The 27,420-nt window shown below is 30.2% G+C and overlaps 3 protein-coding genes and 1 pseudogene across 4 annotated transcripts in view; 3 read left to right on the forward strand and 1 right to left on the reverse strand.

Moving 5' to 3' along the window:
• LOC149884718 (uncharacterized) lies at positions 1-23,389 on the forward strand. Of its 2 annotated transcripts, none has more exons than XM_090095126.1 (5): positions 1-131; positions 14,774-14,819; positions 15,030-15,336; positions 18,504-18,679; positions 21,129-23,389. In XM_090095126.1, exons 1-5 carry the CDS (start codon positions 102-104, stop codon positions 21,143-21,145), a joined length of 576 nt encoding a protein of 191 aa, XP_089951252.1. In that variant the 5' UTR covers positions 1-101; the 3' UTR covers positions 21,146-23,389. The 2 variants fall into 2 exon arrangements, with proteins under 2 accessions (XP_089951252.1, XP_089951253.1); XM_090095127.1 differs by lacking the exon at positions 1-131 and adding an exon at positions 13,381-13,596.
• Positions 15,752-16,678, reverse strand: LOC149884719 (uncharacterized; annotated as a pseudogene).
• Positions 21,133-27,420, forward strand: part of LOC145188262 (serine/threonine-protein kinase mos-like) — a 16,789-nt gene continuing 10,501 nt past the window's right edge. The window contains exon 1 of the mRNA XM_090095107.1: positions 21,133-21,222. The gene's annotated coding sequence lies outside the window, so the exon portion shown is untranslated. The remainder of the gene's footprint in view (positions 21,223-27,420) is intronic.
• Positions 26,319-27,420, forward strand: part of LOC149884720 (uncharacterized) — a 2,254-nt gene continuing 1,152 nt past the window's right edge. The window contains exon 1 of the mRNA XM_090095124.1: positions 26,319-27,331. Coding sequence (XP_089951250.1) covers positions 26,558-27,184 — 627 coding nt within the window. The 5' untranslated portion in view covers positions 26,319-26,557 and the 3' untranslated portion in view covers positions 27,185-27,331. The remainder of the gene's footprint in view (positions 27,332-27,420) is intronic.

The following is a 27,420-nucleotide window of genomic DNA, read 5'->3' on the forward strand; positions in this document are numbered from 1 at the left end:
CTCGCTAACAAAATGTAATATCAAAAGTTCACCAGAAGTGAAAAATGATCTTTTGAAAGAGGTCAACCTTGTGGAAACTATCAAGTGCATAAAAATAAAAAATGAAGTTCGATGTCTTACTGTTCTTATTGGCAAGTGACTTTTTTACTTATTTTAATATTTGTTATGTTTTTAGGCACATTTCACCTTCGGTATTTCTCTTAATTTAAGCATAAAAATCTTTTTCAATCGTATTCATCAGACAAACTTATCAAAAAGTGTAATATTTATCTCTGCAATCCTTTTATAGAGATGAAAAGGGGTTCATATTTGAAATAAATTCTTGTAGAGATTACCTTATACCCAAAAAGTATAAATTTCAACTCTGCAATAATTTTGCAGGAATGAAAAGGAAAATCCTTATGTGAATGCGCACAAATCTTGTAAAAACTATTTTTGTTTCCTTTTAAACCACCGATAGACGCGAATTTGCTAAATACACACCAGGCTAAATACACACCAGGCTAAAGCAATCACATTAAGAGGAATATTTTGAGTTATTCGAAAAATGAGAGATAATTTTGAAAAAATAGCGTATCAATTATAACTTTTATTAATACTAATTAAAGATGAGAGCTTTGAAAGTGATTAATCGAGATTACATTTAAATTAACACGAACGTTGAAAATTTTTAGCCTGCCACAAACAAAATATTTTTAAATGGATATAAGGTTTAAAACGGGAACTTTTTCTCTTTTCGTCATAATCGTATTGTTAAAAGAAAATCATTTTTTAAAAATGAAAGGGATCATAATGATAAAAAATTGATTGTTTAAATCGTCAGTGACGTCAGTGACGTCAGTGATGAACATTGAAACAATTTTGTTTGAGGTCATTACTAACAAAATGGGACCTTTTTACATTATTTGTTGCATCGTTGTCATCATGATGAAGAGGGAAATCTTCATTTGCATTGTTAATCGTCACAAATAAGAAGATTCAAGGAAAAGCTAAATAATCAGTTAAATTTAAAAGCAGTTCTTTACTTGTTTTTTCAAAGTTTTGTGGTACACTCAAACTTGATTATCTTACTGAATAATAAGGTTAGAACAAATTATCTTCTTTAAATACAGTAAGCGATTAAAGTTTCTAATTTAGCATCATTTTTATTCATGGGATTTCTGTGTCACTCCATCGTGCCCTGGTGATTGGGGTAAGATGGGATGGGTATCCCATCTTACCCCTATACCTGGGGCAAGATGGGATTTTCAGGACCTTTGCCATATTGAAGCTAGCCATCATGGTGGATGATATATTACTATGTTTACTATGGAATCATACATGATATACATATGGCTTCATGATCAGTAAAATAGGGGGAAATATATAGGTGTCTTCGTGTCCCAATCTGACTGTTTTGCTTAAGTATCCCGTCTTACCCCGGGTTCCCCTATTACCCATATACAAACGGAACAACCACAAAAATCCCCACTAATACCCGCAGCTCAAACAGCTTTGTCAGTTTAAGACTGGCTAAAAGAGCAGCAAATTGAGATATTGTCATAATGTGCTTGGTTTGCAGATCTGAACCCGATCAAGAACATATGGATATCGAAGTGGTAGCAATCAAGATAACGATTGAGAACATATGGATGTTTAAGTGGTACCAATCAAGATAATGTCCGTGAAGCATCTTAAAAGTTGTAGAGTTTGGTCCGAAATACCGAAAGAACACCGTATGAAACTTATCGAATCGTTGCCGAAACGCGTTAGAGCCTGTTATGTTTCCAATATCACAGTGTGGAATCAGGCGGTCAAAAATCAAAACGTTACACTATATTTGACTATGGAGTTATATTAGGAACAAATTGAATAATAAAAACCCAAAATATGAATGTTTTAAGTTATACCGTATTGGAGATATTTAGTGATGAAGTCGAAAATTTCGAAAAAAAAGTCGTAAATACTCAGACTTTTTTTAGAAAAGTACGGTAATTTGTACGGTAAAGAATAAAAACTTTTCCCAGACCTCTATGCATTGTTAAAACCAAAGTTAAAAGTAGCTTTTAACAATCTCTTTTAAAAAATATCTCTTCGACTTATCTTTCGAATTCCCTCGTTAAATCGAATTTTATCAAAAAATATCTTAAATTTCATCTTAGTTAAACATTAAGAAATTTGTTTAGAATAGTTTAATTGAGATATACGTCATGGCCTACTTAAATACACGGCCTTCTTTCCTGGTTAAATTGAAAAAAAATTGAAGGCCAGTTTAAAAAACGTATATTCCGTCAAATGGACAAACTTTCTTAACATATTTTAAATATTGCGCTATAAATTTTAAATAAGTAAATCCGGCATAGGATAAAAACTGCAGCCTTTTTCTAAATCTTAACATCAACTAAACCTCATACACTTGATTGAAGTTTCTTTTTATTAATAGATAGTAATTATGGTTAATAAATGCTGTGTTGCTGGTTGTACCTCCAATTAAGTAGTGAAGGAGTTCCAGTTTTTGGTTATCCAAAAGATAATGATTTAAGAAAGTTATGGATTAGATTTGTAAGTATAAATTTCTGGACTGTCACAAAATCATCTGTAATCTGTTTAAAACACTTTGAGAAAAAATTAGTACATAAAGGAGCATCAGAAAAACGATTTCGTTTGCTGTATAACCTGAAGCCTGTCATTACAATATACCCTGCTAGCATAGCAACTGCTTCTCTTCCAGTTATATCTGGACCAAGAAGATCATTAAATAAAAGAATATTTCAAGAAGATCACCAACTAAAAGAATATTTCAAGAAGATGAATATCAGAAATTTTTATCGAAAGATATTATTAAAGATATTAATTCCCTTTCAGCTGCTGATTCACCAGCAGGATAGTTTTTTTTCAAAATTTAATGATTGTGTTGTGTTCCATAAAATTATTCAAAATGAACTACACATACCTGAAGTTGCTGAGTCTCTTCGCATTGACAAAAATTTACATGTCCAACTTTTTTGTAAAAATCTTCCAGTTTCAAAACCGTCATGGTTTAGAGTTACCCACCAATGTATGTTAAAAAGAAGGAGTATGCTGGAAAACCTCAATTCACATTTTAGCACCAAAAAAGAAAAGTCGTCTTCTATTCTTGAAGAACTTAAAAGTCACCAAATAAAAAAAAAAAATTTTTTCTTCAAACGTTCTTCAATTTGCATTGATGTTGCGGTACACATCACTGCAAACTTTGGGCAAGCTTAGATCAGGTGAAATAGATTCTATGAAAGTTTTAAAATTGCTATATGAAAATGGGAGCTTATCGAAAGATCTTATAATAATTTTTGATGAAATGTATTTTCAGACTTTAACCAGTCAGTATCAATTTTACAATTGGAATTGCTTTGACAACACAAGAGATATTTTCTTTCAAACCAACTACCATGAAACAGACAATGCTTCTATAACATTCATTTTTCTCACTAATCCCAATAACATTGTCACCAGAATATTCAGCACATTGTTGCAATTCTTAACCTGATTCAATTTTTAATAAAAAATAGTTTTAATGTTCGAGTGTTTGTTTGTGACAATCATGCTTCAAATGTTTCTTCTTTTACAAAATTACTTGATACACATGGTGAAAAAAAGATGGTTTGTTTATTAATGTACTATCACAAAAAATTTACTTTTTCTTTGACACAGTGCATCTGATTAAAAATATTCAAAACAACTTACTTAATAAAAAAAGATTAATTTTTCCAGAATTTATTTAAATAAATTGTCCAGAGGTGGGCTAACAACTCCATCAGTACTGCTTTTAGAATATGTCTGTGACAGTTTTGCTATGCTAGATCACATTTTTGATGTTATTTATCAGTCTCAAATGCAACACCGTAAAGCAGCAGTTAGTTCTTGGCAGTAGAGAAGGGTATCAACCATTTTTTTGTTCAAAACATCAAAGTCATGGAAAAGAAATTATACACACTGTTATTTCAAATATTTATTTTAATAACACCATAAAGAGAGTCAGGGATTCTATTGATGCAGATAACAGTTGCATTTAAAAAGAGAGAGAGAAAGAGAGAAAAATGAAAATATTTTTTTTCATTTTTAATCAGTTTGTGTTAGAGCTTTTTTATACTTTTGAGGTTTATTTTTGAGAATTTATGTATTTTTATTTCTTGCACAGTACTTGACAGTCCCAAAATTTATATTGCCAAATATAACTCAAATCTTTCTCAAATCATTATAGTTTGGAAAACAAAAAACTGGAAACACTTTACAACAGATATAATTAGAGGTGCAGCCATGATTAAAAGCATTTATTAACCATATTTATTATCTTATACTAAAAAGAAGCCACAATTAAGTATTCAAAGTTTAGCAGTTAAGAATTAGCTAGCCAACGTAAAATTTTTATTCTGTGTCAGATATACTCACTTAAAATTTATAACGCGATAATTAAAATTATTTTGAGAAAGAATGTCCATTGGGCCGAATATACGATTTTTAAACTGGCCTTCTATTTTTTTTCGATTTAAGCAGGAAAGAAGGCCGTGTATTTAAGTGGGCCATGTATACGTCACAATCAAATCTATGACATATTTACTAACTCTCGCCATAAATTCAATTTCAAGTTTTTTCAAAAATATCTAAAATTTCAAAAATATTACATTCATAAAATTTACATTCAAGATGACTACTCAAATATGAAAAGTTGCACAGCAAAATTTTCACGGATAAATTATATATTTCTAACATTAGATTAAAAAAATATCATGTGATGTATATTTTTAAGTAAACTTTACGGTCTCAATTCGGATTTTTATGCCATGTGATGTATATTTCTCAAGTCGCAAGTAGAAAAGCTTATTTTTTTAATTATTAGGAAGTTAAGTATTTTTCAATGGACTTTTTCCGGGCGATACTATCATAGATATATAAAACACTGGATACGGCTAGGGATGGCAATCCCGGGATTCTGTGCAAATTTTTGATTCCGTAATCCCGGGATTTTTCACAAAAATTTCCCGGGATTTCGGGAATGTAATAAAAGAAAATAAAGATAAATAGGGATTAAGTTATTATCTTATTTTTACATTATAAAGTGTCTAGTAAATATATTATTTGGTAAAATATTTGTTTCATAGCTATATTCTTTGGTAAAATATTTGTTTCATAGCTTCTCTTTGCAATGATTTAATTTAATTTCAAATTTTCGGCTTCATTTTAATTCCAAATCATCGCAGAATTAAAGAGTTCTATCTGCTTTTTTCATATTATAAGAATTTAATAAAAGTTTTAATTAACAATTTCTAATAATAAAAAACAAAAAATTTAAAACATTTATAAATAATACTATCGGTTTAATTATGAACATAAATAAAAAAAAGAGTTATAATTTAAATTTAAAAAAATGACAGGAATAAAAACATATTAACTAAGAAAAATTGAAAGTTAAATTCTCACAACAGCAAAAATTAGATAGAACCCTACAATTCTTATGCGACGAAATCTATGCGTGATTCTCAAAAATTTTTCAACAATGGTTTAAACTAATGATGTCAAAATACAGAAGGTTTTTTAAGTAAATAAGCTTTTTTTGCAGTTATTCAAAGTGATAATCATTTTCACAGTAACAGTAACAAATTCAGTTAGAGTTATAGATCTGATAAAGAAACGTAAGTTGAAATAATTTAAGAACTTCAGAACTTTAAAAAAAAATTGAACTTAAGTAAATATCATGACGAACTACGCTGAATTCAATAGCACAAATCTGATATGGAGACACTTTTTAAGAGGAGCAGATGAAACAGCCATGTGCAAAGTTAATACATGCAAAAAAATATTGAAAATTGCTGGTGGTTCAACAAAAGGTCTACATTCCCATTTACTGTCTAAACATAAACTTAAAGCAACATTTCAATCGCAAGCACCAAGTTTATCCACGAGAGTTTCAAATTCGAAAGATTTTGAAGAAGAACCTCAAAACAAAAAGCTGAAAATTTCGAACTTTTTTTCAACAACATTGAAAAAAGAGGAAAATCTGTCTGAAGTGTTGGCACGTATGGCAGCAAAAGACGGTATATCATTTAGTACAATTTGTAATTCCATTGATATACGAGCCGGGTTAGTTGCACGAGGATAAAAAAATGTCCCTATATATAAAAGTAAGTTATAAAGGAAATAATTGATCAAATATCAAGAGGTTATAAATTTTCCTTAACACTTGATGAGTGGACTTCTTTTGGAAACTCCAGATATATAAATGTGAATGTACATGAGTTGAAAACCTATTGGAACTTAGGTTTGATTCGCATTTTAGGGTCTATGCCAGCAGAAAAGTGCGTTTCACTTCTAAAAGAAAGACTCCACAGCTTTAAAATAAACCTTAAGGATGATACCATTGGTATTACAACTGATGGTGCAAGCGTTATGAAGAAACTTGGAAAAATTCTAGAAATTGATCAACAATTATGCTTTGCCCACGCTCTACAACTGGCAGTTATATCAGTTCTTTACAAAAAAGACGCTAGTCACTCGGAAATTGATGAAAGTTTAGATGATGAGAACACTGTTTTTGAAAATTTAGAAAACAAAGATGATGAAGACGATGATTATGAAAGTGAAGATGTTTATGAAGAGGAAGATTGTACTCGAGATTCGAACGATTCATTGTTAGTTAATGAAACATCTGAGGTTACAATTAAACATCAAATTATTGGACCTATCATAACCAAAGTCAGGGAAATTTTAAAAATGTTTAAAAGGTCCCCAACAAAAAATGAAAATTATTTACAAAAGTACGTAAAAATTGAGTTTGGAAAGGTCATCCATTTAATCATGGATTGCAAAACCCGATGGAGCAGTTTGTTGCTTATGCTTGAAAGATTTGACAAGTTAAAATATTGTGTTAAAAATTCTAGATTTAGAATTGGATTCCAATTTTGATGATTCAATTAAGATGAACGAAAACGAATATTAAACCATATCAGATTTAGTGGTACTTTTGACTCCCGTTAAAGCAACTGTGGAGGCACTTTGTCGACGAGACGCAACTTTAATTACAGCTGAAATTGCATTAGAGTTTATGTTGTCCAAAATAAAACAACAACAATCCGAAATTGGAAAACAATTGTATGCCGCTTTGAGTCACCGAATAAAAGAGAGGAGAACACCATTAAGCAGCACAGTTTATTATCTTCATAATGGCCAGGTTACTTCATCGAAAATTCCAGATGTTTTTGTACCAAATACAAGTGCCCAAAATAAAAAAATTATAATAAACCTGATAAAGCGTCTAAGCTCGGCAAATATAATTACATCAACAGACGTGAATAGTGATAGTGATGCTCAACTGAGCGAGGCTTTATCAAGCAAGGAGTGTGAAAATAAAATCAAAACTGTTAGTGAAGAATTAAACGAAGTTATGGAAAAAGGACTGGCAGCAACTCAAACACTACCTATAAGGGTAGAAAGTATAACTTCTAAAATTCAAAGAGAAATGTTGTTATTTGAAAGTGGTGCTACAAGAGGTAATCATCTTCAAAAAGCATATGATTATATGCTATCTATACGGCCGACAAGTGTGGAGTCCGAACGAGCATTCTCAGCAGCTGGGTTTTTATGCTCAAAAAATCGAACGCGATTAAACGACGAAATGATTGACGCTTTAATTTTTTTAAGGTGGTACTTTCAAAAATGAATATAGTTCATGTATACTCATTTAAATTCATATTATTTTTACTTATACTGTGTTATCTTTTTAAAGCATTATTTTATAATTTAAATTACTTAGGTTAATTAGTAAATGAATTATTTTACTTAACTAAAAAATGAAAAATGATTAGTTTATTGATAATATAATTGTATTATCAATAAATTAATAATTTTTCAGTGTTTAATGAGTACTTAAAAAATTGTTCTTCACAGGCTTCACCGCCAATAATTTTTTCAGCTTCCTAATTAATCCCGGGATTTCTCGGGATTTCCCGGGGATAAATATCTCAATCCCGAAATCCCGGGATTGAGAATGTCCGGGATTTTGCCACCCCTAGATACGGCATAGCCGTATCTGACCTTATAAAAAAATTGAAGCCGAGCTTTTTTTGAAAATGTGACGTAGAGTGAGGCAAAATGTTCTTACGCGAATTCGTAAACAGTTTAAAATTCCATATAAAAAGATATAGCATTTTACTTTTGTAAATAGGTTTAATAAAAGTAATTATGTATTAATAAATTTAGATAAAATTTATCTAATTAGATTATATAATCTTTGTCAATAAGTTATTTGGCTCAAGACTTGAGGTTATTAAGAATTTATCAGTATAGCGTGAGTCAAGAGACCTAAGGAATCGATAATAAACGGTTAACCTACAGTGAAGTTATACTGGCAAACAAAATATACAGTCTAAATGTTGAAATTATGTTCCTGTTGAATATTAATTTGGCTTTCAAAATATGGTATTTTCAAAAGACTTAAAACAAATATATATACATCTATATGTGTGTACATTATATTCACTATAATATATACCTATATTTATGTATATTATACATGTTTAGTTTATTGTATATTGACAAAGACTTTAATCTGTTGGATTAAGGTAATTTTTTTACAATAAAAGGAAAAAAACTGGAACCAGTTTGTGTGTGTGTGTGTGTGTGTGTGTGTGTGTGTGTGTGTGTGTGTGTGTGTGTGTCTGTGTGTGTGTGTGTTTATATATATATATATATATATATATATATATATATATATATATATATATATATATATATATATATATATATATATATATATATATATAAAATTTAAGTGACATCTTTAATAGTATGTGTAAAAGTATAATTATTAAAACATCATATACGGTATCATACTATTATTTCTTTTTTATGTAATATTTCGGCTCATATGGTGAGAGCCATTATCAAACTCTTTAATAGTTTGATAATGGCTCTCACCATATGAGCCGAAATATTACATAAAAAGGAAATAATAGTATGATACCGTATATGATGTTTTAATAATTATAATATATATATATATATATATATATATATATATATATATATATATATATATATTCAGAAATAATTTACATTATTTGCAAATGTTTTGTAATGTATTAATAGCAGGAACATAAACACTTTTTTATTGATTTTTAAACAACACTAGTTTGGTCAGTTTATTTCGAACTCGTACTCCTTGTATAACTTGTTGCACAGGATGAGACATGGTATAAACGCACATCTAAATAAGCATCAATAATCAAGTTGATCAATTTAACCAAATTATTATCTTCAAATGGAAGTTCCTGGATGTGATTTATCAGTCCTTGAAAAATTACTTTTGAAATTAGTTGACGACGGATATTTAATTTTAGATATGGAATAGATTTTGTAAAAAGTTGTAATTCTTTGATTTTCGATATGTCTGGAATGCTATGTCTTAAAAATTTTTCAACAATAGTACAAATTACAATGACATCTTTTGATGGATGAACAAGACCACCTCTACTTTTCTGTTCAACAAGTAGACATTGTGAATTATCATCAGTTAGAGAGGCAGTACAGGCCTTACATTTAATAGATCTTTTTAATTTTTTACAAACAAACCCACTTTTATATTTCACCACTTCTTCAGAATATTAAGACAACTGTGGTGGTTCCATAATATTTACTTGTGTAATATCATCATTAGCTATAAAAACAGTTGGATCATCATCATTGAATTTACATTCCTGATGATTCACAATTCCTCCTGTTACAGAAAGTATTTGTGTTGCATCCTGAGCTAAACAATTCACAGTTTTTATGTTTTTTAATGAGTGGTGTATCAGCAAACATCAGTATGTTGCCATAAATTGCTTTGCAGATGGATTATTGTTAAAACCACCTTGACTTCTAACAGCACTGAAGAACATTTCAATGTGGTCTTGACTCAGTTTGTATGTCAACAAGAATTTGAACTGACTCTCTGAAGATAAAATCAAGTATCTGCTAAGTTGAATAACTGATTGAAGGCTGAACATAAATCCAATAAAACCAGTTTTGCAATTTGTTTTACAAATTAATTTACCAGCACTGTCTGTCAAACTGGACAAGTACTGACATACAAAATTGACAAAATTTGCATAGTCTTCCAAATTACTTGAAGAGATAGGAGCTTTATAATTTTTACCAAGAAAATTTCGACTGTTTAGTAAATCAAAACTTTTGTCTATAAACTGAATAAAATTGATGGTTGGCCCACAACCTTGAAATTATTTTAATTTTAATTTATTTTCACAAAAATCAAGAGCATCTGCAACACTTTGACTTAAGGTTTGTGCTGCCAACTTTACCTTCATCTTTTGTTGTTTCCATTCTATATGATGTTTTTTCAGTTTATTAGCAGCATGAATTCCTTCTTTTGACTGAAGCTTGTACAACTGTTCAATGAATGCATAATTGATAACTCCATTATTACTGTCTTTTAGCAATTTCTTTTCACCAAAGTAATTTCTAACCAATTTTAACATATGGCAGGCATCAAGAATTAAAAATACTGGTTCTGCACTTACTGGATGTTGAAAGTATGGTTTCAGATTTCTTACATCACTAAAGTCAGCACCAAGAATCTTCATCATAGATAAGTTTGCAGCTGTGCCATCAAAAGTTAAAGAAATAACTCCAGTTTCGTGAACTTTAATGAGACATTCAGAAATAATATTTGCTTTTTCTTTTGAATTAAGTCCATCTGTTAAAAAATAGGCTACTGGGATCTTCCAATGTCCATTAACAGCAACTAACAGTAAAACAAAAGCTTCCTTAGCAACACCAACACTGTCATCATTAAATCCTGTTCCATAATCAATAAAACCATATGATTTATGTCCATCCCAATCAATTTGCTTTCGAATTGACATTTCATCCATCATCAAACTGCATATAATTTTTTTTATTGGATTTATCATTTTTTGACTTTAAAATTTGGAATGCTTCATGAGTAAAGCCTGGTTGTCCATTAACACTTCTATACCACCGTCTCAGAGTATCTGGATGAGGAAGACAAGTATTAAAGAACTGTCTGACATAATCATATGCTTTTGCTGAATAAAAATGTAATGTCAATGCAAAAGTTTGCAATGATGGAGGATATTTTAAATTCGTTTTGGATTTCAGTTTTCTTTGAATTAAATCTTTAATACCAGGATTAAGACTACTTAAAGTTGCTGTGGTTTCATCAATAATCAAACATTTACCTTGTAATTCATTGATCACATTTTGAAGTTTTGCAATTTTTTTGTTGAGTCTGCGCTTTTGTTGCATTACACATCTGACACGTTTTTTCTGTAACTTATATGCATCTAAGACAAAAGACAACTTCTTTTTGACAGTTTGCAGATTGTCTGAATCAAATTTGATGCAATCTCCTAAACACAATATTTTATCAGTACTAATCATCTTTTCCTTAAAGGTATTCTCCATATTTATCTCAATTTTTTCTTCTTTATTCAGTTTTTTTTTAATTATTTCAGTGGGTGCTTTCTGAACATTATCTGCAGCTGGTTTTAAATGTTCTGGAAAATCAAAAATTGTTGGTACTGCATCAGATTTAAGATATTTTCTCAAGCAGAAACCAGATGTTTTGCTTATATCAAAACAATCTTTATAAAAATGATCTGAGCAAATATAACTTGCTGAAGAGGGAACAAAATTCTTTCTTTTTGTTGCAAGAACCCATGCTGCTCTTTTTTCTGTATTTACAGGAGATCTATTTAAGAATGCATAGCTAAGATTCATTATACATACTCTGCCTGTCTTTTAAAATCCACATAAAATTATATTGAATCTTTATAAATAAAATATTTCAAATGTATATGAACTACTTTCTTACCTATGAAAACTTCTTGAGACCCCTTTAGCAGATCTAGCTGTACATCCAAAAGCACTGCACGAATTAACCATTTTAAAACTAATACCAAATCATGAAATATAACGTACATAAACATATATGTATATTATAGATAAATATATTATACATAAATGTGTAATATTTAATGTTTGTGTTGAATCACGAACTGAATACAACATAAGCTAAGGCGTGCTAACCGCCATGTTTTTTATTCCCCAGTAAAAGTGCTAACAATACAAGGCATGTGTCTATTATGCCGAACACGGATATTACATCTTCCTTCTATAATTTTTTTTTTTTTTTTTTTTTTTTTTAAGCTATGCATATATATCATATAGTTAATAAGTTCTTTATAATATACACAGTTAAATGAAGTCCCTCAAGTAGGCAGGTCTGTTTTTAGTCCTTGACGATCTGCGTACGTCAGGCTGCGGTTCAGTCGATAGAGTTTCGGGAATGATTGTAGCTTCTTCTATTTCATTTCTTGCTGTTTCCTCATTTAAGGTAGGAGGTGTGCTAACTGCCGGTAAATCGTATGGTAAATCAAGTTGCTCATGCTGATATGCTAGTGGTTGCTCATTGGTTTTAATCAGATGTTTACGATTGCGTCGATATACTCTTCCTTTGCGTCGATATACTCTTCCGTCGATATACTCTTCTACGATTGCGTCGATATACCCTTCCTTTGCGTCGATATACTCTTCCATATTTATCTACCACGTTGTATGATCTGGGTAGTGTTAGTTTTTCTTTAACTGTCACTTTCTTCCATGTTCCATCTTTTCTCATCCAGGCAGTGTCGTTTGCTACGAGATTTGGGAGTTCAGATGCGTTCCGGTCATAGTATTGTTTTTGACGATTTCTGGACTTGGTGATCTGGCTATAAGCATTTAGTGGAACTGCTGGTATAAGTAAATCACGGTGCACAGGTAGGGTTGTTCGCGTTCTTCTGTTCATGAGAAGTTGGGATGGAGAGTAGTCCATACCTGTAAGAGGCGTGTTAAGGTATTCTAGAAGGCCAAGTTCAGGGTTGTCGCATTTTTTTAGTATTTTCTTCATAATTTTCACGCCCATTTCACTGAGACCATTTGATTGGGGGTAGTTAGGACTTGATGGAGTGAAGTTGAACCCATATTCTTTTGAGAAGTTAAGGAACTCTGCACTGTTGTAGGTGTTGTTATCGCAATGAGATTTGAAGGTATTCCGTGACGAGTAAAAATGGTTTTCATGAATCTTCGTCAATCATGTGAAGGAAAATGGCACATTGAATATCTTCATTTTTGTCATTGACTCCTGAAGCTATTTTATAAAGATTCCATCTCTGCTTCCATTTTCTCCAGTTTTCTGAAACATTGCCATTTAAATTCATTGCCTCTAATGGTCTAAGTTGTTCCATTTTATTTTAAACACAGGTTTACTTCTGGTACCATGTAATATTTAATGTTTGTGTTGAATCACGAACTGAATACAACATAAGCTAAGGCGTGCTAACCGCCATGTTTTTTATTCCCCAGTAAAAGTGCTAACAATACAAGGCATGTGTCTATTATGCCGAACACGGATATTACAAATGTATATGTATAATTTTGTATTCATTGTTAGTCTTCTAAAACCTCCATATAAATTTTACATCATACAACCATATGAAAGATATTGTGTTAATTCACAGCATAACATTTTAATAAAATTATACGCTTTTTTAACAACATTTTTCTGCCTCACTCTACGTCATCATGGTAAACTTTTTTCGGCTTCAATTATTTCTGTTTATGCTGCATCCAGTGTTTTATATATATATGGATACTATACCTCCATAGAACTTAAGTGAAGTTTAAGATCTACAAGAAGACCTGATTGTTCGATTAAAAAATATGTTGGTCGCGATAAACTGCCTTCAGGAAATCAATTCAAAGAAGTTGGATTCATATTGCATAGAGACTAATAAAATATTTTTTGATTTGTATGATTCTTGGTTTATAATTTCATCTTAAGTGTATAAAGTATTAGCACGTGATGCTGAAATTCTGTTGCATTTGCCTGTTCAACTTGAATTAATGGGTTAAGAAGCTGCTGAATTAATAAATAAATTATACCGGAATTGCCATGAACTCTACACTCGTAAAACAAATAGGAAAGTGAATTTAAAGACTATACCAATATCTAGAACTCTCTTTTTGGTATTTTAATGATAATTATGGTATTTTAATGAAATAAAATGTGATACTTAAGGTGTATAATAAAATTACGTTTTTAAGTAAATTTGGAGTTTGTTTTTTTTTTATTATTTTCTCAAAATTTACCCAAGTTTCTCAAAGCTATTTAAGCTGAAAAGAAGAAAATTTCACTGAGGCTGAGTTGTTATAGTATAACTAAAAAAATGCCATAAACTTTTTACTTAATAAGGTTTTCAATTTTTAGCCACCATTATGTAATGAAGTTCCACACTGTGCAAAGGTGGCTACTTCAAATACTAATTTGAGATTCCTCTATAAATGCAATAAGTTTTTTTTCATGCTTACTTGTAATCCAAACTTTTCTCTTTGTAATTTTTTTCTCTTGTTCTTCAAGCTAAAAAACTTTCTTTATGTATCCAATGAATTTCCAGTGTTTTCTATCCGAAGGAAAATTTAAAAATATTATCTTAAATTTTTTTTGTTTTTTAAGGAAAATGTAACCTTGTCTGATTATATATATATATATATATATATATATATATATATATATATATATATATATATATATATATATATATATATATATATATATATATATATATATGTATATATATATATATATATATATATATATGTATATATATATATATATATATATATATATATATATATATATATATATATATATATATTCAACTTTTTGATCTGTGTTTCAAAATAACTATCATGAAATTTCTAGGTATTCGTTTATACATCAGACCAATCTTGTAATCAAGATAACTGTTGTAAGTTAATACTTTATATAATACAATATAAATCCATCAAACATTAAAAAATCTGTTGATATATACACTTCTTTTATAAAATATGAAATTTTTATACATGAAATCTATTAATAACATTCTTTACTATTTAAAACAATGTTATCTAAAAAAACTTCTCTAACTCTACATCTATTTTTCTTTTACTAATGTTCTTTTTCTACCATTTTTTAGTCTCCCCTGGTTTATTTCGTGAAGTTTTTTACAACATAAAAGGTATTGATGACTTGAAGAGAAATCCAAAATACCCTGAAAGTCCAGATAGCTATGGATTTATTGATGTTTTTGATGCACCTCAAAATGTTGGTGACTTTTATGGACAAAGAGTTCGTGGTTGGTTTCTTGCTCCACAAACTGGGAGTTATACATTTTACAGCTCTTGTGATGATGTTTGTGAGTTGTATTTAAGCAATGATACAAACTCAAAAAATAAAGTGTTGATTATCAACCAAACAGTTGCCTCAAGTTATCATGCATTTAAGTAAGTTTCTATGCTCTTTTACTTGTTTCTTCTATGCAATTTACTTATATTAACTTAGAATAGTAAATGTTAATAATAATACATTTTTGAGGAAAACTTTTGAGAATTAATGAAAGCTTCATAAACAGTTGTCTAATACAGTTTTCTATTCTACAGGGTGTATACTTAATTTCTGACCCCCTATATCTCGATTTAAGAATACGGTATTTCAACACATACCATTTTATTACTGTCATATCAATTTAATTAGACAAAGAATATATGTTAATAGTCAGTAATCAGTATTTTGTCCATTTCTTTCTATGCATTGGGTAATTCTCCTTGGCAGGCTTTCTACTAGGCGAAAACACTCTTCTTGCGTAATGGCAGCCCACTCCTGTTCAACACGTCTGATCAACTGTTCACAATTACGAGGTCAAGGATTGTGTAAAACACTGTCCTGGAGTCTTGACCAAATATGTTCGATGACATTTAAGTCGGGAGAGTTGCCAGGCCAGTCGGTCCACACTGCTGGAAAGTCTCTGTTGATCACATTCATTGTTGCTCTTGCCGTGTGGCAAGTTGCTCCATCTTGCATCAGAATAACTTTATTTCTTACAGGAAAGATGGTCTTATCATCAGCTGCACGTTTGTACACAGGTAGAATAATATCACGGTAATATTTTCCATCAACAGTTTTATTTTGCTCAACAACAACCAGATCACTTTTGCCATATCGAGAAATGCCGCTGGCTATCATAATCTTGAGACCGAATTTCGGACGTCGAACATAAGGTATTGACTCTGGTGTTGCTGTACATACTCTTTGATTTTGACGGTTTGGAGCCGGATATAATTCAATTGGACTCTCATCAGTCCACAATACGTGAGCTTGTTTCACTTTACCATCCGGTGAGTCATCTGCGAATCCCTCTTCTTGCAAACGAGTACAAAAATTTACGCGATCAGTGATGTTTTTCTGCGACAACATGGGTTTCACTTTCTGTGTATAGACATGCTTTCCCCATGTGGTCTTGCACAAGTATTTACTGATAGCACTGTGTGAAATTGTTTTTCCTCTTTCTTTTTAACTGTCTGAAAAATTCAGTTTCTTAGCTACAGTTCTCGTTCCAACTCCGACTTTGTCTTTGACCCACTTTCTGACCTTGTCCTTGGTTCTTGGTGAAAACTTTGTTGGCTTTCCAGGTCGCTGAGCATCTGTGACGTCACCCTCTTGTTTTCTTGCCCACTTCCTTACAGTATTTCGAGAAACTTTACACTGTCTAGTGATTTCTTTAATGCTTAATCCTTGACTACATAAAACTTGAATTCGGTGACGAAGTAACTGTTTATCAGAACTCATTTTCAGAGTAAATTGTTAAAAAACACATGTTATATAATACATGTTAGTAACATATACATATAATACATATAAATACACACAGAGTAATTAATGTAAATCATAAACAGACACCAAGTATCACTGATATAAATAAGACAAATAAAAATAATGCTGATTATTTCTTGTAGCCAAAATGCTAAACATTAAAAAAGTGTAAACTTAATTTCTGACCCCGGTTTCGAAGAGTAGCAATACATCATAAACAGTGAAGAAAAAATGTGTTATTAATTGGCAAACTAAGATCACATATTAAGGAGTAATAAGGACAATTTACTTATAAATCGTGCTAAAACTATAGTCATAATGCCAAAGGCCGTGGAAGACAAGGAGAATGAAAATATCATTTTTATGTATGTTGACAAAATGGCTCCCATAAACATTTTCTGAGGTCATATCCTATCTGAAGTGAGCGTTTTACGTGCAGAAAGTATAGTTACACCAAAATAAATACTAAAGTATTTTTCGGGCTAAAGTAGCATTTAAGAGAGCAACTCAAAATCTTGTGTTTGTAACATGTGGGGGGTCAGAAATTAAGTATACACCCTGTATGTTAAGTCATTAAACTTGGACTTAAACAGATAAACTAAAAAAATAAACTTATATTTAAGTTTTTTGTTTCCTTAATCGCAACTCTCTCCTGTCTGCTCTTCAAAATTTCAGCAAAGCACTTTAATTAGTTCAGGGCATGCTGTTCTTTTTTGTTCAATTGATCCAGACTGTCAACAACCTTCATATAGTTTCTTGCATTCATTCATTTCATTTGAATTCATTCAAGCTCATCTTGCATTCATTCATTTCATTTGAATTCATTCAAGCTCAGTAGTAAAGTTCTGATGTCGAATTTCAGTTTCACAAAATCAAAGCTTCTCTTGGTATTAGAAGATAAGTTGTACCCTAAAATTTGATTCTTCTGCAAGAGTCATTTAAAGTAGATGGATTGCTGATTATGGAACAAGCATTAGCTTATTTATAATTTAGACATAATAAAAGTGAAATATAAAGTAAAGCATTAATCAAAAAGTCCTGGGACTAAACCACACATGACACCATAAAAAAAAAAATTTTGTTGTAGGAAGTATTAAATTTTGAAAGGTGCATGTGAAAGTTTCAGGACATTCAGCATCAGTAAAACATCAATATCTTTATCAATATATTATGTTTTACTGATGCCTTTCTTGAAATTTTCAAATCGTTGAAGGAAACAGAGTTTTTTGTGTTAATTAAACATTCCTTTATTGGACTAAACTACAGTTCAAGCCTGGTAATAGCTTGAAAAGTGTTATTAGGACACTGCTTTTTCAAAAAAACTATTTGTTGTTAAGTTTAATGCAGCAGCACAGGCACTAATTTTATTGTTTGAACATGATGTCCAAATAAGAAAACATAAAATGAAGTCTTAAAATTGTGATGTAATGTGAAACCCTAAAGGCAGTCTATAAAGAATTTGCATGAATATTTGTATGCAAGAAGTCTTTTTTCCAAATGGGTGCTCTGTGTGCTTATATTGGGGTAAAAACAACAATTTGTTGATGTCTAAAGTTACTGTTTGGAGTGATTGAAAGATGAAATCAAAAAGAAACATTCTCATTTGGTGAAGAAAAAACATTTTTTTTATAAACATAGTGCACTGTGTAAAAAATCAACACCTGAAGCTGAATGAATTAGGCATTCATTTGACTGATCTTTTAAAAAGATTGTTTTATTCTTTTTATTTTTATTGTTTACTCCTTATTTTACTACTTATACTTTTAATAATTTAGCTCTTTACTTTAAATAATTTTTTTAGGTTTTCTTCTGCAACTATACAATTGAAGCCAAACAATAAATATTATATTGAGGTTTTAATGGCAGATTTCGCCCAAGGAGATCACTTATCTATTGCTGTTCTTTTTAACAATGGAAATGAAAAGCCTTCATTTCTACAGCCAATTCCTATGAACATGTTAAGTGGAGTCCGAATAGGTACTTGTATTTTTATGTTTTATAAAACTTTGTTTAATTTTTCCAAGAGTACACTACCTTTTGTATTCCTTATTTTGTACAGTAATAAAAGTCTTTTACAATCATTACAACCTTACACTTGTTACACTTGCTTTTGTGCCTATGCTTTAATTAATCTAGACAATATTTATGTAGGTTTAAGATAGAATCATTGATACTCTTAAATATTCCTTATGTTTTTTTATGAGTCATTTTATTAAGTTAAAAAATCTTTGATTGCTTGTACATAAATATAGGTACTCTTGATTTACTTTTTACTTTGATATCACAATAATTGTGATATGGATATAAGGAATTAAGAACAAAAAGAAACAAGTATTTAAGAAGAAACTGAAAAGCAACTGGTTGCTTACTACTTTAAAACCTTTCCAGTGGTGACAAACACCAAAATAAAATTGTACATGAATTTCCACCCATTTTCAATACTTAGAGGTTGCTCACGACATGTGAGCAAAAAGTTTGTCGAATTTCATATTTTTCTATTCTTTTTTAATTTCAATTTTAAATGCATCATTGGCTCGGACATTTTATCTCATAAGTTTTATTAACAGTTTTAACTAAAAGTTAACATAATTTACTACCAACTAATAATATGTAACTATGCAGTTCAAGTATTAAAAATGTAAACAGAATGTATTTGTTATCAGTTCTATGATCCTAGAATCTTAATTTTTTAATCTGTATTCATTTGAATTAGTAATCATTTCTTAGCTGATATGAACTTATCTGTATGTTGAACAACATTCTGGGCTGTCTACGTTCTTCATTTTTTATTAATATTTCATTACACCAGCTCATCAATGCAATACTGTGTTCAGCAAAATCATTAATGACTTCAAATCCTTTAATTCTGATTAGCCCCTTTTTTATGCTTCAAGAGCATTCCAGATGATTGGATCAGTGGCAAGTAATCATTGAAAATCAACCCCTAAACATTCAAAATAAATGTTAGTGGTACAAAATCATCAAGTGACTTCATGTCAGAAAATCTTCAAATGACTTTAAATGGATATCAGCATCATTTCTAGATTTTCATGTTTGGTTTAATTTGGAAATCATTTTTTGTTTCATTTCCAATGACACATTGTTTTACTTTATATCATTTTAAACTACTTCCTAATCATGTATATTTTGATACAGTAGATGACTTTTGTCAACCAATAAACATGGCGAAAGGTACCAGGCATATTGACTTGTTTTACTCTAGGAGGAATTTTTCCAAGAGGCAATAGTTCTAAAAACTCTCTGTTGTCAACCCTTGGTTATCTCCCACCTGTTTGCAAACACTTTGTCAAAAATGTTACTGTATCATCTTTCAAATGTTTCAAAATGTTATCTTTCAAGGCTATATCACTGAGGCGTATATCTTCAGTACTTTCATCTAAGCTGCAGGGATAAAGCAAACGCTTTTTTCTGTGAAAAGACCAGTATGTTGAACATTCCACCAGATTTATCAATAAGTATAAAATGGTCACCTCGAAAAGCTATTTCAATAATATATATTCAATGAGTTTCCATTTTTCTATAAACCTTCATCACTGAGGTATTGATAAAAACCCATTTTTCTTTAAACCTTTTAAAAAATCAAAACATCTGTGCTTAAGCATTTAAAAATGCAGCATTTAAAAAAATCAGACACTATGATTTGATGCATGTGATGATGACAGGCCAATAATAACAATTCTTTTTATAATAATTTTCTATTAGTGTACAAGCTCCTGAGTATAAATGTAAATTCCAATGTTGCTGGAGGTTGTATCAAAACACATTCCAATAACTTGTTCCTTAAATTCCCCATTTCACAAGACTTGGTATATTAGTCTCAGCTCAAATTGCTCCAGTTCCTTTTGATATTTTCAGAACACCAAGTAACTTTTCAGTAACTTCACCTGTCACTAATATGACCAAATGATCAACTTTTTCATGAACAAAACTTGTCACATCTATGTATGTATGTATGTATGTATGTATGTATGTATGTATGTATGTATGTATGTATGTATGTATGTATGTATGTATGTATGTATGTATGTATGTATGTATGTATGTATGTATGAATGTATGTATGTATGTATGTATGTATGTATGTATGTATGTATGTATGTATGTATGTATGTATGTATGTATGTATGGATTCACATTTTACGATAAGCGCAACCATTTTATACTTACACAGCAGCTAAGCGCGTCCAAAAATTTAAGCGCATCCAGAAGTGGATCCGGTTAACTGTTTACACAGCTATTTTACTTACATTATGTTGTTCGGAAATTTGTCTTATCCGGATCCGGGTTTTTTTTTTTGTTTTTTTTTTTTTCTAATTTTTCCTTTTTATCTTGTTATAGTTTTTTTTCAATTCTGATTTGTATTTTGATAGATTTACTCCAGATTTACAACTTACTTTAATTACAGAAGTTGCAGCTGTGTAAGTTACGTCATTACGCAACGTAAAAGCTTAAATGGTAAACCATGCGAGTTTGTTCCAAAGAAACTCAAGACTGTTGAAGTATGTTAATCAAGCACGAAATTTTTGTTAATTTCTAATATTCTATAGTTTAAATCTTCATAATTTAAGAAAAATTTTCCTCGTAATTTGCTCACAGAAGTAAGTGAACAACTAATCAGACAAATGTGAGGCACTTTTATATCGTAAATCAGACAAATGTGACGCACTTTTATTGATATGGTAGTTGTTTTTTTAAGCTAATAAAATAAGCATCTAATATAGTGTACCATTTCTTTTCTCGTGGCCGAACTCCTGTAATTCAACATCGTACTATTCAATTTTAAGAAACTTAGAAACGTTCAATATAAAAATTTATACCATTTAGCCATCATAAAAAAAAATTTAGAAAATCTCTGAAAGATTTTATTTTGAAAATCTCCTATCGGTGCAAAAGGTTATCAGTTTTATGCTGTGCGAAATGCTAGCTATAATATATTGGTATAAATTTTTTACTGACTTGACTTTTGGTCTGTAATTTATTTATGACACCATTGCCATATAACTGTAACATTATCGCAAGCTTAATGAATACGTAGTTTTGTTGCTCCTTTTCAATATTAATAATGCTTTTATAAATGTTCAAGTTAATAAAACAAAATCACATTTTCTGTTTTAAGTTGCAATTACTTACATTACTTCTAAAACGTTGGGATAGCGAAGAACATTCGGAACCTAACGATCATTTTTTGTTTTTTCTGTATTTGAATATTTAATAACAAGTTTTATGTTTCTTAGTTCTTATCACCAAGTAAAAGAACGGTAGGGTAAAAATGAATTTTTTTTTAATATTTAAAAAGTAATCGTCTAGTTACTTTTACATTAAAATTGCAATGTTTAAGCAAAATAAGTTGTATCCTAATGACTTGCCGACATTTATTGAACGTTTATTTAAATCTACTAAATAAGTTTCCTGCATATTCCCGAAGTATTGGGTAGATTCAAAAAAGAGAAAGAAACTAAGTTTATGTAACATTTTATTAAAGTAAATAAATAAATCATTAGGCATTGCAAAATATACTTTTTTAAATGAAGACAATTCAAAGACTTGTCTTTATTTAATTAAGTGTTTATTAACAGTCTGCTGCATTTAAAAACTAAGACGAAATACTAGAATTAATTCAAAAAGGTTTACAGAACTTCGGAAAGAAAGATTTCTTTAAATGTAAAATATTTAAATAAAATTAAAAATACACCAAACTAAGTGCAGGCTGTTGCGTTCTTAAACCGAACAAACCTGCACTTAGTTATGATTTTTTGAAAAATTTCTTTCCAAAGTTTTATTTTATTTTCATTTTCAATTGGCGGTTTGATGATGAAAACAACCTCTTTGAGTTGATTAATTTTATTGTCGTCTAAAGGTTTAAATGCAGCACTTTTTTTGTTATAACAAGTCTGTGACATTTCTTCATTTGTAAAAAATATATTTAGCAATGCCAGTGCAAGTACATGTCTTGAAGCTGCTTTTGCAGCTTGCCCCAAAATCTCATCTTTTATTTTTTCTGGGTAATCTTTTATATACTCATCAAGCAAACTGCTTGCAGCTACATTTTCACTAGTTTTCGTCAACTGTGAAATTAATCTAAACAAACAAAAAAATTTGTGAAGTAAAGCTGTAATAAGGTAAGTTTCTCTCTCTCTCTCTGTCTCTCTCTCTTAAAGTTAATGCAAATTATTTTTTTTAAGTTTTTGTTTTTTAAAAAATGAAATCTAGGTTTTTTGATTTTTAAATCTAGTAATTTTTCAAGCCAAAATTTTTTTGTTTGAAAAATTGAAAAAATGTAAAAATCAAATGACAAACTCGAAACTTCACGTGAATTTGTTTCTTACGGTGGTTTCCACATACAAGTTTAATACAAATGTAAAAGAAAAAAATCTCTCAGTTGTTTGCTAATTGTTCGTAGCTTTTTTTAAAAAATCATTAGTTTATATTGTATATTATTTAAATACATTTTTTTGAAGTACTACTTCAATTGTTTTATATAGCGTTATATATAATCCAAAATCTTGAAAAAATAGAAACCACATCAAGTTGCATGTAATTTTTGCGGTGTGGCCAAATTCGAAGATTCGAACTATAAAATTTACGTAGCAATAAAACTTATGTAGCAAGTTAATGCCATTGTAATCTCATCTTATAATTTTAAAGTGTACGTTTAATACGTGAAAATAATCCAAAATATCGAAATTATATAGCTGCGTATAAGAGTTTTAAAACGAATTTAATCAGATATTGTTTGCACGGTGCCTAGGCCTAAAGTAAAGATCGCCGTGGTAAACCCCCTATTCTCTATTCCCTGCTTCAAAAAAATTGTGCCTAATAATTTTGTTTTCTTTAATTACGAAACAGCAAGTGGTTTAATATTTTTAAAATCGACCCTGTATCAGATTATTTTTTTCCTAATTAAATTGGGTTTAACTTTCAGCTCGCAACTTTACACATTTCCTAAAATATTCCTTGTCAAAACTTGGGCGTTTAGGAAAACTGTTGAAAATTGTATATATTCCGTAAATATTCCTTGTCAAAGCTTGGGCGTTTTGGAAAGCTGTTGAAAACCGCCCAAGTGGACTTCAACTTTTTCAAATAAAATACTATTGTTAAATCATTGAGTTTTGGTGAAAATTCTAAAAAAGACATTGAAGTATTAAAAAACCCAGAATCGCTAAGGTTTCTTCAGGACTGTGCCTATCCGTGTGGTTAAGCTCTGATATAGTAAACATTTTGTGCCTTGTCACTCTGTACCTAACTGTTCACGACTAAAGTTTTAAGCTGTGAAATCGCAGCTTAATTTCTAAATATGTTTACTAGTCAATCGCAGAACTGTTATGTAGAAAGTATTGAGCACACGACTCAAAAAGTCTACAAATAAGTTAACCATTTTTGAAGATTACAGGTATTGTCACTTATTGACTTTCGGTTTTCGATATGTCCTGCTTCTTAAGTTTTTAAAGTTTTCCTAACTATTTAAAGTAAATTGACCTACTTGACAGTTTTAAATTGCCTATTACGCTGGTCAACAGGAATTTTGAGTCAAAGTTTAGCATATCTGATTGTTATTTCTTCCACATTACAAACTTAAAAAAGAAAGTTCACACCCAAGTTTTTTTTATACCCTCCAAAGAATGTAATACTGAAACTTTTATTTCTTGATTATAAACTTGAAGTTTTTTTTACAAGAGTACTATTTAACACAAACAATTGTTGTAAAAAAAATAAATATATGTAAAAAAGTTCAGAAATTTATGTTTTTTTTTTATTTTCCCTGTAATTGTATGGCCTTTCAAGTATTATCCTCCAAGTATAGTCTCCCACCTTGCTCTCAGTGTATTATACCTGATAATGACGTTCAATACATCTTGATAAAAATGTTTACTACTGTTTAACTACTTTTTAATCTCAAATAGTTAACTAAAGTAATGCAAGTAAAACAGTTTACTTTAAATCAAGAAGTGAATATTTATTAAGGGAAGAAGTTACAAAAATCGCATACTTTAAAAACAAGAAGCTGTTGCGAGAAACGCATCCTATAAAACAAGAAGCTTCTACAAACAGTTTGTTGCATTAATAAATAATGCAACAAACACCATTTTTCCGAATAGGCACCCATGCTATCTTTAAATTTTTCCATGCATGTAACATGCACTTAAGGTATTTTTTAAGTATTGAAACGTTTCAGACATTAAAAACTTGCTTCATCAATACATGCTGAAGCGAAGAATCATCAATACGTCCCATATCACTGCTCAAGTATTTTCATGTTTTAGTACTTTTTTTGAATGTGTTGTACTACTGCAATGTATGGACATTCTGTTTATGAACAATTAAAGTGAAATGTTATTTACTTTCTATCCCATTTTCCATCCTTAATAAAACACGCTTCTCCTTATTTAGTCATAAAAAGAAAGTAAGATGAAAAGATTGTCGTAAAGAATCAAAGTTTGTCAAGAAAATGGTTTTAGCTATTTTTTTGTAAAAAGAATCAGAAAATATTCATTAAAAGAAACGCTTGAAAAGAAATAATTTTTCAGCTGATCACTGCTATTCTTAGGATATTACTTTTGGGATCTTAGTTCTAAGTGGCTTGTTAACTTTGATACTGGGGGACATATTGAGTGTGCATCTGTACTTATCACCACTAATCAAATTTTAAAGTAGTCCATGGAAAGATGGAGCACTTTCCTATTCGAGATGTATTTTTACAAAAAACATTTGCATTAGGTCAAAATGAGAGGGATATGGATGGGGAACTTCCCTTCCCCCATTGAGAAAACTCCTTTGCATTTTAAATTTTTTCAACTGTTACGTTATGCATCCGCCCTTTTATAAAAATTTTGTAGTTGTTCATGAATATTATTTTAAAAAAATCTTTTAACTTTTTCTATCTGATATTTTAAATAGGCACAGGTATTAAGGAATTGGAGAACTGTGTAGAAGCCCAATTAACTAACTTAAAGCAGTTGCCACACACTTACTCATAAAAAGACTAATCAGTGAGTGGATGGCAACTGATATAGCAACTAACTTTTTATCTCACTTAAATGACTATATTCATTTAAAAAAATAATAACACTGCATTTTGAAGGTGGTAACATCCCCCTCCGCCTTCCCATATCCTACAATTTAGAATGATGGAAAAATAAATTAAATAAATAAGATGAATATAAAAGTCTCATAACAGCTATCTATGGATTAACTTCTCATTTCTACATAGCCAAAAGTCATGCAAGTTATTTGAAAGATTTAAAGAACGCGCTTGAGAATAATGAATGCATTATTCTTGGTAACTTTGCAGAGAATTTCATTTGAAAAGAATTTTAAGGATTTCCTTGTATCACAAAACCTTTACTTACATTCTTAGAGTATTTGTTTTTCAATAGAACCCATTTTATTAACAATATTGAGAGTCCATGATACCAATTTTAAGAATGATCCTAAAGAAGTTTAATCTTTGACAAAAGATATTTCCGAAGGTATTGGGAGTTGAGAGAAATTTTTTGAGTAGTTCTAACTCAAATGTTTGAGCGACTAGTACCAATATTAAAAATAGTGTGACATATAGTTTCTTTATTATCGCAGCAAACACACGACGTCGTAACGACGTTGTAAATAGGTTATTTTCAAGTTATAACGTCGGACGACCTTGTAAGGACGTCGCTAGGACGTCGTATCCATGACGTCTTTTAAAGACCCTTGTTCAGACGTCGTAGCGACGTCAGTTTAACGTCGTCTAATAAAAAAAAAAAGAATTATCAGATTTTTTTTTGTTTTGTTTTGTTTAACTGTTGCGTTCAGGTCCGAAACTTTAATAGAAGCTAATTTTAAAAAGAAATTAAGAAAATGAGCAGAAAATATATGAAAAAATGGAGAAGAAAGGATAATTTGTTAAGACAATTTCTATACGAGAGTGACAAAGATGAAGATTTTTTTGAAAAAACGTTTGAAGTGGAAAAAAATGATACGAGCAAACAAAAACCATGCCACATAGAAGATTCATCCACTCAGATTGGTTCTTTGAATTGTAGTAATCATTTAAATCAACTAGAGTCTTTGAGCCAGCTTGATTCTTCTGTTCGTTTTGATTTATCCAATGAACTTGATTCTTCCAGTCGACTTGATTCTTCCGGCCGACTTGATTCTTCCAATCAATACTACTCTTCTAGCGAACTTGATTCTTCTAGTCAGATCGATTCTTTCAGTGAATTTGGTTCTTCTTCAAGAAGCGACGAAAATGAAATAAAAATAGATGAGAGAAGTAGTGCAGTTGACCCTAATGAAACATATTTTATTTTAAATTTAAAAAAATGGTTGATTAAAAATAGAATTACTCATACAGCAAGTACTGAGCTGCTTTCTCTTTTAAGATGCAATGGACATGCAGCTTTGCCTAAATCTTCTTGTACTTTGTTAAAGACTCAACGCTGTGTTTTGACAGAAAAAAATTTGGTGGGGAGTATATCTATTTAGGGTTAAGTAATGGTATTAGTCAAACTTTCAGAGAGAATCCTTTATTACCAGTTGAGAACAACATCATATCTTTACTTGTAAACATTGATGGTGTGCCATTGCATAAATCTTCAAACTCTCAATTTTGGCCTATACTTTGCCAGTTTAGTAAGTTTACACGATTTATTGTTGCAATTTTCTATGGTATCCAAAAACCAACCAATTTAAATGATTTTTTATATGATTTTTTAATTGAG

Source organism: Hydra viridissima, unplaced genomic scaffold (assembly GCF_058129835.1).
Source record: "Hydra viridissima isolate aposymbiotic clone 2 unplaced genomic scaffold, HvirCarnegie_v1 scaffold_8, whole genome shotgun sequence".
Taxonomy (NCBI): Eukaryota; Metazoa; Cnidaria; class Hydrozoa; order Anthoathecata; family Hydridae; genus Hydra; species Hydra viridissima.